We start from the raw sequence: 18237 nt of genomic DNA, 5'->3' as shown, positions 1-18237 counted from the left end.
TTTAAATCTATCTTTCTCTAACTCGCCACCTTGTTTTTTTTTCTCACTTCCCATATGGCAATCTTTAAAAGTCTGTATTGCCTTTCACCTGAAGTCAATTTTGTTTCAAGTGAGGCCCTGTTTCTTATCACACAATTCTCCACTGCCAATGATATTGCGCCGATCCTGTATTTCTGTGTGTGTGTGCGCGCGTGTTTGTCTGTTTAGCAGACAGAGCAGGTGGATTGACGTTCTCTCTGGAGGCATATCAGCCCTGACAGGTGAAAGGAACGGCATTGTGGGCCGGCGTGGCGTTAAGTAATTGCCTTCTGACTCCACTGGGGGATGTAAATAGTTTGGAGCATGAAGCATACAGATATGCCAACTGAACAAACCAATCATGATAAAGAACCACGTAGACGCACCAATCACAAGTAGGAGCATGAGTAAACAAGAGTCAAAAGCAGAACAATGACAGGAAGATTTGTCATTTTTTAACACATTGTTCCCCAAACAATATATACGAATTTTACACAAATGCAACTTTCTTTTAATTTGTATTTCAGACATTATAAGAAACCCTGAAGTAATCCAACTAACTAACAATCTGATTACCTTAAGTCAAGTATATTTTAGCAGTGCAAGCATAAACATGTTAAGGCACCAATTTGTGAACTAATCTTTTTGTCAACTAAATTATTTGTTTTGCAAAATGGATTGACAGTTTCAACCCAATCGTTCCGTCCAGTTTTGGTTCAGCAGGTTCATCACTCAGATTTGGAAAACTTATTTCTAAACTGATGCTGAAATATATGCAAGATATTACCAGTCCAATTTTCCTCATGCTCGCAGAGCCTGTGAGATTCATGCATGTTGGGAACCGAGCCTGATAAAAAAAAACATGAGTATACATTAATTATAATTACTGCTATGAATAAACGAGTCACATGTTTAGCCTTAAATGTGTTGAACTACTCAAATAATTGAGGAGAAATGAAAATACTCTCTAGTGCCAGAGAAAAGGGCCAGAATCTGAGTAAACACATTTAGCATGTCTCTAAAACTCATAGACCATGTGCTAATTGCTGCAATATGGAATCGAGAGGGCATGAAGAACCCAGACAGCATCTTTCAGTAATGTACTTAGATGCAGTGCAATTAGAAAGTTTTTAGGCTGCATAATTTACTTAAACACCGCATAAGATACCTTGCCCAGCTCTTTTAGATTCCCTTGCCCTCCATCTTACTTTAGGAAGACCAGAGACTCTCCAAACCAAAACTGGACCGTTTCATGCTTTCATGGCCTGTCACCCTCCATCAGGACTGAGATATATACCCATGTGACTGATGTACACCCGGACTTGGAGAGTTTGAACAACACAAGTCAACGATGACAAGCTCTTTTCATATCAGTAAATCCCATCAGACCAGATTCACCCTTCCTTATCATACCAAAGTGTGCTAACCCCATCAGACCAGAGTCTACTACACCATAGTGTACATTTGCCCCCATATCAGACCACCTAGATCAAAATCATGCAAGAGTAAGTCTGAGATATTCATGTGAAATAATAAATCATTCATGCAACAAATGAATGTTAAAACCAGCCAATAAATCATGTTGTTTACAGATTTTCAGCTGCATCTCCTGCATCACAATATCTCACAACAGACAAAGCCAGATCAAATGTCACAATGAATACTGGAGAAACACACAGAGCGATTTTATCACTGCAGGTCACCAGGTAGCTGTCTTATTGACCGTTATTGTAATACATTATTGATGGGCTGTATATAATTAGCCATAGTTTTTTAAAATCTTGTAAATGATAAAAATAAGATACCATTCTATTTTGGAAATCAATCCGTTTTTTTGCTGCAGTGTTTGTGTATAGATTGCAATACATAATACAGTACATAACATCATGAACAAGATTAATGAGTTTCATTCTACGAATCAAACTCACTCAGAATACCAACAATTTCTGATATGGTTTATTTGCATCATTTTGTATTATGCTATTATCGCTGTATGTGGGCTGAAACAAATTGCATAGAATGGTGAAACTGCGCACAGTAGCATTAACCTCTCCATCTTGCCTACACTTGACTACTATGTCACAGGAGACAGACTGACTTTGCTTCTATCAAAAGTTGCCATATTACATCAATGCTCATTTGCATAAAGTTCAACTTTTCTCAACTCAGCTTTGTTGGACATGCCCACATTAAATTGATGATTTCGTGTTGCTTTAATGCTGCAGATCGTTGTCAGTGTGAAAATACATGGAGTGAACAGGGTCAATGAGGGTAGAAGAGGACTGAGAAAACATATTGAGAAAATGGTTTAGAGCAGGTGCCCATGTGATGGAAAAAGAAGCCAGGATCTGGTGAATCTGAGAAGCTCATATCAGTGGGTAAATTTCACACTGAAGGTCGAACTGACTAAACGCATTCACATACTCACATTCTCATACACGTTGTGGCAGATATCTAAAGCACCAGCTCACAGCATGAACTCTAATGCTGTTGGTACAACCAACATGCACTGTTTATAAAGTAGTATTCTTCAAACTCTTCAAAAACATTTGTTCAAAGCATCAGGAGCTGAAAACAGACAGTGTGAAGGAGTTCTCTGAAGGTGTCTGACAAAATGTCTTGTAATCTTTTTATCTTTAAGTTTAGAAAAATAGCAAAAGTACCAATACAATTTTTTTTGTTTGCCTGTAGGGCTGTTCCCGCCTCATCCAAGCTCCCGCTGAGATCGGAGTAAATGTACGGAGGCAGACAAAGGCAGTGATTCTTATTCTAAAACCTACTTCCTGTCTGAAAAGCTGCTTTTTGCCTTTTGTGTGTAACAATAGGATTTTCGGAAAAGTGCTCTATGCATTGTTGTCCCTTTTTTTATCCCATCCAGACCCTTTTCGTTAAATCTGTCGGCCCTTGCTGAATGTCAGTGCAAATTGAGTCAAATTGAAATGTCAGAGGAAGATGAAACTAAAAATCAAAATGAGACTGAGCAGACGTGCTGAATGTTAGAGTAAAAGGTTGGAACTCATTTAGCAAGCTTTGCTTTAACTTCGAATCTTTCAATATGTGTCATTTCTTGTGACATAAGGGATGTCTTAACCATCCATAGGGAGCTTGTATTTAGAACCAAGAACTCAATGCTTTTATCTATATTGGGAACACTAATTTATTCTCTATTGGGATAGAAATTTCACAAAATGTTTCTACAAAGAGCAAAAGCCCTGAATAAGAAAGGAAGTCCTCACTAACAATATAATATAATGTGTAATACAATATAATATTAATTAGGACTTTTGTTATTGATAGGCTGTATAATTACCCATAGTTTTAAAAAATATGATTGTAAATGATGAAAATAAGATATCATTCTATTTTGGCAATCAATCAGTTTTCTTGCTGCAGGGAAAGAGTTTGTGTAGAAATTGCTTTTATATATGTAACACATTACAATAAGGTTTCATTAGTTAACATTAACTAATCATGAACAATACTTCTACAGCATTTGTTAATCTTTGTTAATGTTAATTTCAACATGTACTAATACATTATTAAAATCAAAAGTTGTATTTGTTAACATTAGTTAAATGGTTCGTCTGTCATTACCGTAATTACTCACCCTCATATCGTTCCAAAGCCATAAGGGTTTTGTTAATCTTCGGACCACAAATGAAGATCTTTTTGTCCCTCCATTGGCAGCAACGCAACTACCACTTTGACGCTTCAAAAAGTTCATAAACAGATCGTAAAAATAATCCATATGAATTTGGGTTTTATTCACATATAAACATTGAACATAAACAGATGCTCAACCAAACTTGCTTGATGCACGAGAACCAACCTCTTGCGGAAGCTCAAACGTGCTGTGTAACACACGAGAATTAACCTCATTGGTTCTTGCAGAAGCTCAAACGTGCTGCGTAACACACGAGAATGAACCTCATTGGTTCTCACAGAAGCTCAAACGTGCCGCGTAACACACGAGAATTAACCTCATTGGTTCTTGCTGAAGCTCAAACGTGCTGCGTAACACGAGAATTAACCTCATTGGTTCTTGCTGAAGCTCAAACATGCTGCGTAACACGAGAATGAACCTCACTGGTTCTCGCATAAGCTTTAAACGTGCTGCATAACACACGAGAATGAACCTCATTGGTTCTTGCAGAAGCTCAAACGTGCTGCGTAACACACGAGAATGAACCTCATTGGTTCTAGCAGAAGCTCAAACGTGCTGCGTAACACGAGAATGAACCTCATTGGTTCTTGCGGAAGCTCAAACGTGCTGCGTAACACGAGAATGAACCTCATTGGTTCTCGCAGAAGCTCAAACGTGCTGCGTAACACACGAGAATGAACCTCATTGGTTCTAGCAGAAGCTCAAACGTGCTGCGTAACACGAGAATGAACCTCATTGGTTCTCGCAGAAGCTCAAACAAGCTGCGTAACACACGAGATGGTTCTTGCAGAAGCTCAAACGTGCTGCGTAACATGAGAATGAACCTCATGGGTTCTTGCAGAAGCTCAAACGTGCTGCGTAACACACGAGAATGAACCTCATTGGTTCTCGCAGAAGCTCAAACGTGCTGCGTAACACATGAGAATGAACCTCATTGGTTCTCACAGAAGCTCAAAGTGCTGCGTAACACATGATAATGAACCTCATTGGTTCTTGCTGAAGCTCAAACGTGCTGCGTAACACACGAGAATGAACCTCATTGGTTCTTGCAGAAGCTCAAACGTGCTGCGTAACACACGAGAATGAACCTCATTGGTTCTAGCAGAAGCTCAAACGTGCTGCGTAACACATGATAATGAACCTCATTGGTTCTTGCTGAAGCTCAAACGTGCTGTGTAACACACGAGAATGAACCTCATTGGTTCTTGCAGAAGCTCAAACGTGCTGCGTAACACACGAGAATGAACCTCATTGGTTCTTGCAGAAGCTCAAACGTGCTGCGTAACACGAGAATGAACCTCATTGGTTCTTGCAGAAGCTCAAACGTGCTGCGTAACACGAGAATGAACCTCATTGGTTCTTGCAGAAGCTCAAACGTGCTGCGTAACACACGAGAATGAACCTCATTGGTTCTAGAAGAAGCTCAAACGTGCTGCGTAACACACAAGAATGAACCTCATTGGTTCTCGCAGAAGCTCAAACAAGCTGCGTAACACACGAGATGGTTCTTGCAGAAGCTCAAACGTGCTGCGTAACATGAGAATGAACCTCATTGGTTCTTGCAGAAGCTCAAACGTGCTGCGTAACACACGAGAATGAACCTCATTGGTTCTCACAGATGCTCAAACGTGCTGCGTAACACACGAGAATGAACCTCATTGGTTCTTGCAGAAGCTCAAACGTGCTGCGTAACACACGAGAATGAACCTCATTGGTTGTAGCAGAAGCTCAAACGTGCTGCGTAACACAAGAATGAACCTCATTGGTTCTCGCAGAAACTCAAACAAGCTGCGTAACACACGAGATGGTTCTTGCAGAAGCTCAAACGTGCTGCGTAACATGAGAATGAACCTCATTGGTTCTTGCAGAAGCTCAAACGAGCTGCGTAACACACGAGAATGAACCTCATTGGTTCTCGCAGAAGCTCAAACGTGCTGCGTAACACATGAGAATGAACCTCATTGGTTCTCACAGAAGCTCAAAGTGCTGCGTAACACATGAGAATGAACCTCATTGGTTCTTGCAGAAGCTCAAACGTGCTGCGTAACACACAAGAATGAACTTCATTGGTTCTTGCAGAAGCTCACACGTTCTGCGTAACACGAGAATGAACCTCATTGGTTCTCACAGAAGCTCAAACGTGCTGCGTTACACACGAGAATGAACCTCATTGGTTCTCGCAGAAGCTCAAACGTGCTGCGTAACACGAGAATGAACCTCATTGGTTCTTGCTGAAGCTCAAACGTGCTGTGTAACACACGAGAATGAACCACCTCAGTTCTTGCTGAAGCACAAACGTGCTGCGTAACACGAGAATGAACCTCATTGGTTCTCACAGATGCTCAAACGTGCTGCGTAACACACGAGAATGAACCTCATTGGCTCTTGCTGAAGCTCAAACGTGCTGCGTAACACACGAGAATGAACCTCATTGGTTCTTGCAGAAGCTCAAACGTGCTGCGTAACACACGAGAATGAACCTCATTGGTTCTAGCAGAAGCTCAAACGTGCTGCGTAACACATGATAATGAACCTCATTGGTTCTTGGTGAAGCTCAAACGTGCTGTGTAACACACGAGAATGAACCTCATTGGTTCTTGCAGAAGCTCAAACGTGCTGCGTAACACACGAGAATGAACCTCATTGGTTCTTGCAGAAGCTCAAACGTGCTGCGTAACACGAGAATGAACCTCATTGGTTCTTGCAGAAGCTCAAACGTGCTGCGTAACACGAGAATGAACCTCATTGGTTCTTGCAGAAGCTCAAACGTGCTGCGTAACACACGAGAATGAACCTCATTGGTTCTAGAAGAAGCTCAAACGTGCTGCGTAACACACAAGAATGAACCTCATTGGTTCTCGCAGAAGCTCAAACAAGCTGCGTAACACACGAGATGGTTCTTGCAGAAGCTCAAACGTGCTGCGTAACATGAGAATGAACCTCATTGGTTCTTGCAGAAGCTCAAACGTGCTGCGTAACACACGAGAATGAACCTCATTGGTTCTCACAGATGCTCAAACGTGCTGCGTAACACACGAGAATGAACCTCATTGGTTCTTGCAGAAGCTCAAACGTGCTGCGTAACACACGAGAATGAACCTCATTGGTTGTAGCAGAAGCTCAAACGTGCTGCGTAACACAAGAATGAACCTCATTGGTTCTCGCAGAAACTCAAACAAGCTGCGTAACACACGAGATGGTTCTTGCAGAAGCTCAAACGTGCTGCGTAACATGAGAATGAACCTCATTGGTTCTTGCAGAAGCTCAAACGAGCTGCGTAACACACGAGAATGAACCTCATTGGTTCTCGCAGAAGCTCAAACGTGCTGCGTAACACATGAGAATGAACCTCATTGGTTCTCACAGAAGCTCAAAGTGCTGCGTAACACATGAGAATGAACCTCATTGGTTCTTGCAGAAGCTCAAACGTGCTGCGTAACACACAAGAATGAACTTCATTGGTTCTTGCAGAAGCTCACACGTTCTGCGTAACACGAGAATGAACCTCATTGGTTCTCACAGAAGCTCAAACGTGCTGCGTTACACACGAAAATGAACCTCATTGGTTCTTGCAGAAGCTCAAACGTGCTGTGTAACACACGAGAATGAACCTCATTGGTTCTCGCAGAAGCTCAAACGTGCTGCGTAACACGAGAATGAACCTCATTGGTTCTTGCTGAAGCTCAAACGTGCTGTGTAACTCACGAGAATGAACCACCTCAGTTCTTGCTGAAGCACAAACGTGCTGCGTAACACGAGAATGAACCTCATTGGTTCTCACAGATGCTCAAACGTGCTGCGTAACACACGAGAATGAACCTCATTGGTTCTTGCAGAAGCTCAAACGTGCTGCGTAACACATGAGAATGAACCTCATTGGCTCTCGCAGAAGCTCAAACGTGCTGCGTAACACGAGAATGAACCTCATTGGTTCTTGCAGAAGCTCAAACGTGCTGCGTAACACGAGAATGAACCTCATTGGTTCTTGCAGAAGCTCAAACGTGCTGCGTAACACACGAGAATGAACCTCAATGGTTCTTGCAGAAGCTCAAACGTGCTGCGTAACACACGAGAATGAACCTCATTGGTTCTAGCAGAAGCTCAAACGTGCTGCGTAACACACAAGAATGAACCTCATTGATTCTCGCAGAAGCTCAAACAAGCTGCGTAACACACGAGATGGTTCTTGCAGAAGCTCAAACGTGCTGCGTAACATGAGAATGAACCTCATTGGTTCTTGCAGAAGCTCAAACGTGCTGCGTAACACAGGAGAATGAACCTCATTGGTTCTTGCAGAAGCTCAAACGTGCTGCGTAACACACGAGAATGAACCTCATTGGTTCTAGCAGAAGCACAAACGTGCTGCGTAACACAAGAAAGAACCTCATTGGTTCTCGCAGAAGCTCAAACAAGCTGCGTAACACACGAGATGGTTCTTGCAGAAGCTCAAACGTGCTGCGTAACACACGAGAATGAACCTCATTGGTTCTTGCAGAAGCTCAAACGTTCTGCGTAACACACGAGAATGAACCTCATTGGTTCTCACAGAAGCTCAAACGTGCTGCGTAACACACGCGAATGAACCTTATTGGTTCTTGCAGAAGCTCAAACGTGCTGCGTAACACACGAGAATGAACCTCATTGGTTCTCGCAGAAGCGCTCAAACGTGCTGCGTAACACACGAGAATGAACCTCATTGGTTCTTGCTGAAGCTCAAACGTGCTGCGTAACACACGAGAATGAAACCTCATTGGTTCTTGCTGAAGCTCAAACGTGCTGTGTAACACACGAGAATGAACCACCTCAGTTCTTGCTGAAGCTCAAACGTGCTGTGTAACACACGAGAATGAACCACCTCAGTTCTTGCTGAAGCTCAAACGTGCTGCGTAACACGAGAATGAACCTCATTGGTTCTCACAGATGCTCAAACGTGCTGCGTAACACACGAGAATGAACCTCATTGGTTCTTGCAGAAGTTAAAACGTGCTGCGTAACACACGAGAATGAACCTCATTGGTTCTTGCAGAAGCTCAAACGTGCTGCGTAACACGAGAATGAACCTCATTGGTTCTTGCAGAAGCTCAAAAGTGCTGCGTAACACACGAGAATGAACCTCAATGGTTCTTGCAGAAGCTCAAACGTGCTGCGTAACACGAGAATGAACCTCATTGGTTCTTGCAGAAGCTCAAACGTGCTGCGTAACACACGAGAATGAACCTCATTGGTTCTCACAGATGCTCAAACGTGCTGCGTAACACACGAGAATGAACCTCATTGGTTCTTGCAGAAGCTCAAACGTGCTGCGTAACACACGAGAATGAACCTCATTGGTTCTTGCAGAAGCTCAAACGTGCTGCGTAACACGAGAATGAACCTCATTGGTTCTTGCAGAAGCTCAAACGTGCTGCGTAACACACGAGAATGAACCTCATTGGTTCTTGCAGAAGCTCAAACGTGCTGCGTAACACGAGAATGAACCTCATTGGTTCTTGCTGAAGCTCAAACGTGCCGCGTAACACACGAGATTGAACCTCATTGGTTCTAGCAGAAGCTCAAACGTGCTGCGTAACACACAAGAATGAACCTCATTGATTCTCGCAGAAGCTCAAACAAGCTGCGTAACACACGAGATGGTTCTTGCAGAAGCTCAAACGTGCTGCGTAACATGAGAATGAACCTCATTGGTTCTTGCAGAAGCTCAAACGTGCTGCGTAACACAGGAGAATGAACCTCATTGGTTCTTGCAGAAGCTCAAACGTGCTGCGTAACACACGAGAATGAACCTCATTGGTTCTAGCAGAAGCTCAAACAAGCTGCGTAACACACGAGATGGTTCTTGCAGAAGCTCAAACGTGCTGCGTAACATGAGAATGAACCTCATTGGTTCTTGCAGAAGCTCAAACGAGCTGCGTAACACACGAGAATGAACCTCATTGGTTCTCGCAGAAGCTCAAACGTGCTGCGTAACACATGAGAATGAACCTCATTGGTTCTCACAGAAGCTCAAAGTGCTGCGTAACACATGAGAATGAACCTCATTGGTTCTTGCAGAAGCTCAAACGTGCTGCGTAACACGAGAATGAACCTCATTGGTTCTTGCTGAAGCTCAAACGTGCCGCGTAACACACGAGATTGAACCTCATTGGTTCTAGCAGAAGCTCAAACGTGCTGCGTAACACACAAGAATGAACCTCATTGATTCTCGCAGAAGCTCAAACAAGCTGCGTAACACACGAGATGGTTCTTGCAGAAGCTCAAACGTGCTGCGTAACATGAGAATGAACCTCATTGGTTCTTGCAGAAGCTCAAACGTGCTGCGTAACACAGGAGAATGAACCTCATTGGTTCTTGCAGAAGCTCAAACGTGCTGCGTAACACACGAGAATGAACCTCATTGGTTCTTGCAGAAGCTCAAACGTGCTGCGTAACACACGAGATTGAACCTCATTGGTTCTCACAGAAGCTCAAACGTGCTGCGTAACACGAGAATGAACCTCATTGGTTCTTGCAGAAGCTCAAACGTGCTGCGTAACACACGAGAATGAACTTCATTGGTTCTTGCAGAAGCTCAAACGTGCTGCGTAACACACGAGATTGAACCTCATTGGTTCTTGCTGAAGCTCAAACGTGCTGCGTAACACACGAGAATGAACCTCATTGGTTCTTGCAGAAGCTCAAACGTGCTGCGTAACACACGAGAATGAACCTCATTGGTTCTTGCAGAAGCTCAAACGTGCTGCGTAACACGAGAATGAACCTCATTGGTTCTTGCTGAAGCTCAAACGTGCTGCGTAACACACTAGAAAGACCCTCATTGGTTCTTGCAGAAGCTCAAACGTGCCGCGTAACACACGAGATTGAACCTCATTGGTTCTTGCTGAAGCTCAAACGTGCTGCGTAACACACGAGAATGAACCTCATTGGTTCTTGCAGAAGCTCAAACGTGCTGCGTAACACGAGAATGAACCTCATTGGTTCTTGCAGAAGCTCAAACGTGCCGCGTAACACACGAGAATGAACCTCATTGGTTCTTGCAGAAGCTCAAACGTGCTGCGTAACACGAGAATGAACCTCATTGGTTCTTGCTGAAGCTCAAACGTGCTGCGTAACACACGAGAATGAACCTCATTGGTTCTTGCAGAAGCTCAAACGTGCCGCGTAACACACGAGATTGAACCTCATTGGTTCTTGCTGAAGCTCAAACGTGCTGCGTAACACACGAGAATGAACCTCATTGGTTCTTGCTGAAGCTCAAACGTGCCGCGTAACACACGAGATTGAACCTCATTGGTTCTTGCAGAAGCTCAAACGTGCTGCGTAACACACGAGAATGAACCTCATGGGTTCTTGCTGAAGCTCAAACGTGCTGCGTAACACGAGAATGAACCTCATTGGTTCTTGCAGAAGCTCAAACGTGCTGCGTAACACACGAGATTGAACCTCATTGGTTCTTGCAGAAGCTCAAACGTGCTGCGTAACACACGAGAATGAACCTCATTGGTTCTTGCTGAAGCTCAAACGTGCCGCGTAACACACGAGAATGAACCTCATTGGTTCTCACACGTCAAGCGAACATGCTTGAGCTTCTGTTTACCACAACTGATGTGAGAGTTGATGAATGTTTATATGTAAATAAAAGCCTAAATTAAATCTGTTCAGCGCATAAAGAGATCGTGTCTCTTCAGAAAATGTTGGACTAAACCGCTCAATTCATATGGATTAGTTTTACGATCTCTTTATGAACTTTTTGAAGTGTCAAAATGATAGTTGCGTAGCTGCCAATGGAGGGACAGAAAGCTCTCAGATTTCATCAAAAATATCTTCATTTGTGTTCCGAAAATGAACGAAAGTCTTACGGGTTTGGAACGACATGAGGGTGAGTAATTACTGACAAAAGTTTCATTCTTGGGTGAACTAACCCTTTAATTCACTGATAACTAACATGAACAAACAATAAACAGCTCTACTAACGTTAACAAAGATGAATAAATACTGTAACAAATGTATTGCTCATAGTTAGTTCATGTTAGTTAATACATTAACATGATCACAAATTAAACATTATTGTAAAGTGTTATCTATATATGTTTTTTTTAATTCTATTATGCTAACCAAGGCTGCATTCTTTTTTATAATTTATATCACACCCATACTATTAAGTTTGGGGTCAGGAATATTTTAATACTTTTATTCAGCTACAATGTATTAAATTGATAAAAAAGTGACAGGAAAGACTTAAATTAAAATGTTACACAAAATTTGGGTAACACTTTACAATAAGGTTCATTAGTCATTAGTGGTGGTTGAGGATGAAACCCCTTCTATGTAAAGCGCTTTGAGTGCCGAGAAAAGCGCTATATAAATGTAATAAATTATTATTATTAACATTAGTTAACTAACATAGTTAACATGAACTAAGAATAAACAATACTTCTGCATTTATTAATCTTAGTTAATATTGATTTCAACATTTACTAATACATTATTAAAATCAAAGGTTGTATTTGTTAACATTAGTTAATGCACTGTGAACTAACATGGACAAACAATGAACAGCTGTATTTTTATTTAACTAACATTAAAAAAGATTAATACATACTGTAACAAATGTATTGCTCATTGTTAGTTCATGTAAGTTAATACATTAACTAATGTTAACTTGTGAACCTTATTGTAAAGTGTTACCAATATTTGTATTAATATTTAAATTTAAATTTATAAATGCTGTTCTTTTGAACCTTCTAGTCATCAAAAAACCCAGAAACAAAAATGTATCACAGTTTCCACAAAAATATGAATAATAGAATAAGCATATTTGCATAATGTGCTTTGGTTAGCATAATAGATAAAAAAAAAAACATTTACATGTAAAAAACTTAAAGACCGCAAACTTTTGAACAGCAGTGTGTGTGGTCCTAGTAAACCCTACATTATGAGGACAAAACGTCACCACAAAGATGACAATATCCAAATCCCTTGTCCCCTTGTGGGGACATCTTTTGGTCCCCGTGAGGAAAACAGTTTATAAATAATTCTATACGATCCTTTTTAAAAATATAAAAATGCAGAACGTTTTCTGTGATGGGTAATGTAGGTTTAGGGTCAGAAGATAGAATAGTTTGCACAGTATACAAATCATTCTGTATATGGAATGTCCCCATAACACATGAAAACCCAATGTGTGTGTGTATACATTAGAAATATATTTCCATTAAATAGAAAAATGTGTAATAAAACCAGAGGACCTCCTCAGTTTAGTGAGGTCAGTCATGTCCACCTCTTTAACATAAAACATCTTTTATCAGCTTGATTACTATGGGCACTCCATGGAGTCTGGGTTCAGCTACTTTAGCAATATAACTTAGTTTCCAGGCTGACACAAATGCTCTATACCAAATGTTACTTGCATCTTGAGTCATGCAGTTAATTAGTGTGCCTCAGTTTCTCTTCAGCAAATCCGTTAATGAGTACATGAAAGAGGAAAATGGTACTCAGGCCGCCACTGTTCAGTGGCTTACTGAAAAATATGACTGTAGACTTCAATTAGAGCTTAATTAGGATTCATTCACCTTTACGATGACCGCAAGATCTGACTTTCTAACAGTGGGTTGTCAGAGTCACAGTCCATTTCAGAGGCCGGTGACCCTGTGGAATGGACTAACAGAGAAATGTCACTTCATTATGTCATGCCAATGGTTCTGAACTTGCCATGAAGAGCAGGGCTGGGATCCAAGAACCAGTTCTGGATATTGCAATATTTTACTGGAACCTAATGATTTTCATGATGTTTGGCTCTGTTCACAGTTCTTTAATGCCTACATTCTTCCACATGCGCAGATGGAGCACTGTACTGAAACTTAAGTGTTTTTTTTTTCCTACTATGGAAGTCAATGTCATCAACAGTCTGGTTACCGACATTCTTCAAAATATGTTAATTTGTGTTCAGCAGAAGACAGAAATTCATCCAGGTTTGAAACAACTTGAGGGTGAGTAAATGATGACAGAATTTTCATTTTTAAGTGAACTATTCCTTTAAGTCCTCAGTAGTTGCAGTCTGATTAATGAACAATTGACTGAGTCAGCTGAATCAATCAAAAAGACTTACAAATCTGTCAACAACAACAAAAAATCTGTCAAGTTAACAAACTTAACTTGACTGAATCAGTGTTTCTCGACTTCATCTTTCATCATGTCCAATTGGAATCCGAACTAGAATAGTTAACTTCCTCACACGTCCAATCACTAATAAAAAAGAGACTAATCTACTTCCTGTGAGAATGAACACATATCCAAACATGAAAATATTGCACAATGAAATTAAAGCTGCTCACATCTGTAACCGAGATTGAAAATGTGTTCAGTTTCTTCATGAAAATACTGCAATTATCCATTGTGCTATTAACAAATGACACTGCAAATAAGTGTCACAGTTACTGAATGTGCATTCAGCCATGACGGTGCTAATTATGTAGCTGAAAATCTCTCTCAGCTTTGTTCACTTTCACCACTTTATCAAAACCCAACACTCACCAAAAGCTGCGTAGAACTCCTCTCTAGTTAGGTGTTCGTCATCGGTGACGTCGTTAAATTTGAACAGGTCGAACAGGGTGCACTCTGATGCCGTCCTGCTCAGACCTTCCTGCTTGATGACCTGCATGACAACAAGATTAAAGAGATTAAATCCAGAGCAGCACCTACTGTATGACACTTTAAAATGATAACTTACCAGAGCAAATGTGTTTTGTGCAGTGAATGTAGCTCAAGGAAATATTAACAAAGGATGTTTAAATTTAAGGACATGTTTGTTTACACGATTTTGGTGCCGTCTTGGGCCTCCACATGACGTCTGATGTAAAATCTCCATCCTGGAGCAAAACTTCTCTGGTGTACCATTCTGAATAATTAAAGATGTGATTCCTATCTGCATCAGACATTGTGCATCCTGTCGGCTGGCAAACATCCAGAAGTGAGCAAGATTTTATAACAGCCTTATGCTGGAAAACATGAGGGATTACTGTAAAACGTTCTATCATACATTCATCCATGCCAGAAATATCTGATGGTAATTACAGTTAGAGAAAGAAAGCTGGAGGGATTGTTGATAATAAATGTTAGGGGTTAGATTCACTGTTAAGATTTGGAAAATGCCTTGAGCATATGCGGTATGAACAATCATATTTAACTTGGTGACTGGTGGTCACTGGATTCAAAACTTACTGAAAGTGCTATAACTACACATAATTAATATAGATATATACCATCTCCTGAAAGCTTTGGCATACCTAGTGCTAAGACTGACCCACACTGACTTATATTACTAAAACCAGATCTAAAACTGTGTTCAGATTCAATCCTGTCCTTTTATTATCTGTTGCAAACTCTAATCCTCTTATAGAGACTTGATACCAGCACAGAAACTGACTCAAAACCTTTACTTTCACCTCTTTTGCTTTGCAGTGTTGATTTACCGTTTACTTCGAAGATAAATCAAACAAACAGGCAAACTTTCAAATGCTGAAATTTGTTGATGTACTTCTCTGATCTGCGAAACCGCATGCTACAGGCGATGTCAGCAAAGTTTTCCATAATGAACGACTCTCTACATCTGATCCACCGTGCTAAATGAAATCCCAGAACAGCTTTAGGCATGCACTTATTCTATCACTTTTAAATAAACACTTCTAGATGCACAAAAAAGCAGGATAAAGTAAGTTCTGGAAAAGTTTTTGAGTATCATTTGTTTGAAGATGCAACTTTGTTTAATATTTTGCATCGGATGTAGTGATGCACATATTTCTAAAGTGTCTTAAGCATCCAAATATGTTTTGGGGGCATTAGTATTTTATATCATGTACTGTATATTTCAAGACTTGGTATTAAATGTATTAAAATGTTGCATTAAGTGGTTTCCAGAATGTCTCTATGTATTATTAAATATATTGACATTATTAAATATATATGATATGATATCAACAACAATACTCATTCATTAAGCCAGAAAGGGTTCATGGACTGTCCCTTTACTTTCGGCATAAAGATCATTCCAGGTGTACCAGAAGACCTACAGAGTTGAGCAGAATACTGATAGTGTTTAATTGCTCTATTAGAGCAGAATGGTTTGATTTCGCTGCAAGGCATTTCACTATATGTGCCTATTCCTCTAACACCTTTTCAACCTTGCGGTAGCTTCATGTCAAAAGGCCAAGCTTTTGTATTCAGGGCCGGTCCGAATTTTCACTTTTTACATTGTCTTCGATCTGCCATGCATGAAAAGAGATCTATTCTTCTTCCACTGAGAATGAAGAAATATGCAAATGACATGAAAATATTGCACAATGAAATTGAAATGGCTCACGCCTGTAACCGAGAGTGAAAGTGCGTTCAGAGTTTTCTCTCTGGAGAAATATGAATAAATTCATATTTTGCTCATTTCGCTATGCACAGTATGGACAGGTGTAATCTTTCTGCCGCAGGACAAGATAAAGCCCAACTGACCTGGGATCAGTTTATGAACGAGTTATTAAAAAAAGAGACAAGCTCGCCTGCTCATTTGCCATTTCAAATTAATGCAATAGAACGTGGGTAAAAGTGATCCCCAGCTATTTTCATAACATATCAGATTCAAACATTAAATATTGTATTGTTGTAAACAAACCAAAACAACACGTATTCGCATAAAGGCTTTGATTGGACTTCATAATTTCTATTCTCTTTTTTTATTTTTATTTAAAATAGTACACCCAAAAAGAAAAAATTCTGTCATCATTTACACACCCTCATGTCTTTCCAAACCTGTATGACTTTATTTCTTCTGTGGAACACAAAAGAAGATATTCTGAAGACTGTTGATAACCAAACAATTCCCATTGATTTCCACTGTATTTTTTGTCCATACAATAGAAAGTCAATGGGAACAAAAACTGTTAAGTTAGCAACGTTCTTCAAAATATCTTCTTTTGTGTTCCACAGAAGAAATAAAGTCATACAGGTTTGGAAAGGGTGAGTACATTTCATCAAGAAAACCCATAACATTTGAGCTGCTTTTGAGAAATTCAGGATTTTTATTTATTTTATTTTTTTGTCTTGCACTCACAAACCCTTATTTTCTCTGTTTTCCCTTTTCTTCACTCTTGCAATTTCAATTAAACCTCATGTACACTGTTGAAAAAAAAAGGGGCTGTCAAGCCAAAACTGACAAAATATGTAGTGGTCTTTTAATGGTCTTAACCATTTTAATCACAAAACACTGGTCAGGAAATGAGCAATAATTGTACAAATACTGTAGATAAAGTAACTTAGCACCTTTGTTTTCTTTAAATGTTTAAGATGAGTGGGTAAACTTGCAGACAGTTTTTTAAGATGAGTGGGTAAACTTGCAGACAGTTTTTTAGAGAATGGAGACTCAGGGCCCTATTTTAACGATCTGAAACGCAAGTATCAAACGCGAAATGCAAGTAACTTTGTGGACTAGGTTTTTCCTGGTCAGTGGCAGAATTGTTTTCTGGAACTGCAAAGTAGCACCAGGGAAGGTTTGCGCCGGAACACGCCTCCTCTTTTCACTGAACCGCCCCCGGGAGCGCAAGTTCATTCCCTAATTTACCGATGTGCGTGCAAAATAGGGTGCAAAATAGAAATGATACAAAGTCAATTGCGCTGGGTGCAAGATAGGGCCCTCAGTGTTGGTCCACTCGATGTTGATGGATTCAAACAGTTCATGAGAAGTTAAAAAAAATGCCTCCCAGTTCATTTGAGTTTATTGTGAGACCAGGGTTCAAATCTGGAATCTGACCAGGCCTTGATGTACTTGTGGTGCGTTCACGTGCTATGGAAAATATGATATTTTCCACTTGTGAACTGGTATTTACCAGTGTGTTGCGTTCAAGTGCTTTTGTTGTCGTAATGTGGTAAAAATATGGAGATCCAGACCTGTTATTTAGCTAAAACTATTTTAGATTGCTTAAGTCATCTGCTACAGCAAGAAAATTATTTATCAAAACTAATATGCTGTATATTTTCTAGATCATGAATAGTACATATTTTTACCATTCACAACTCTTGCGTTGCTCTCCGCCATTTTGAAAAGGTCAAAGGTTATCTCATCTCGGCAACTCGTGCATCAAAATATTCTACGAGCTGCCCAGTGGAAAATACCACATGAGGGGGTGTTCATGTGCATTTTCCACGTCGGCTTTTGGTATTTACCATAATTCGCCTTATTCACCTGGCGGCCATTTTGAAAACGCGAACGCGTTGAGGGGTACACAAACCCGGAAGTTTAACTCCGACGCAGCAGCACTAGCAATGGAAACTCCAGTGTGGACCACCAATCTTTCCTGTCTGCCCGAATTAACGATGCAAAACGTGGAGCAGTGAGCGAGTACTGACTGCAACATCCCCCAGCCTGTGTTAATTAAGGGATACAGTAACTGGATCGAAGGTTTTATCCACGACATTGAAGGTAGGAATGGACGCCGATTTACCTCCGTTTCTACTAGCCTGTAGCAGCTAGGGGTAGTAAGCTTAGCTGTGATATGGAGTTGTTGACTATGTACTAT

At 40.6% G+C, this 18237-nt stretch overlaps 1 protein-coding gene across 2 annotated transcripts in view; it reads right to left on the bottom strand.

The window, feature by feature from the left end:
* fstl5 (follistatin-like 5) overlaps positions 1-18237 on the bottom strand; it is a 141763-nt gene that overhangs the window by 47366 nt on the left and 76160 nt on the right. For both annotated transcript variants that reach the window (XM_056257240.1, XM_056257241.1), the window contains exon 6: positions 14213-14333. In XM_056257240.1, coding sequence (XP_056113215.1) covers positions 14213-14333 — 121 coding nt within the window. The remainder of the gene's footprint in view (positions 1-14212; positions 14334-18237) is intronic.

The sequence above is a fragment of the Rhinichthys klamathensis genome, unplaced genomic scaffold (assembly GCF_029890125.1).
Source record: "Rhinichthys klamathensis goyatoka isolate OS25496 unplaced genomic scaffold, OSU_Roscu_1.1 h1tg000136l_1, whole genome shotgun sequence".
NCBI classification, from domain to species: Eukaryota; Metazoa; Chordata; class Actinopteri; order Cypriniformes; family Leuciscidae; genus Rhinichthys; species Rhinichthys klamathensis.
This window is presented reverse-complemented; position numbering and strand designations above follow the sequence as displayed.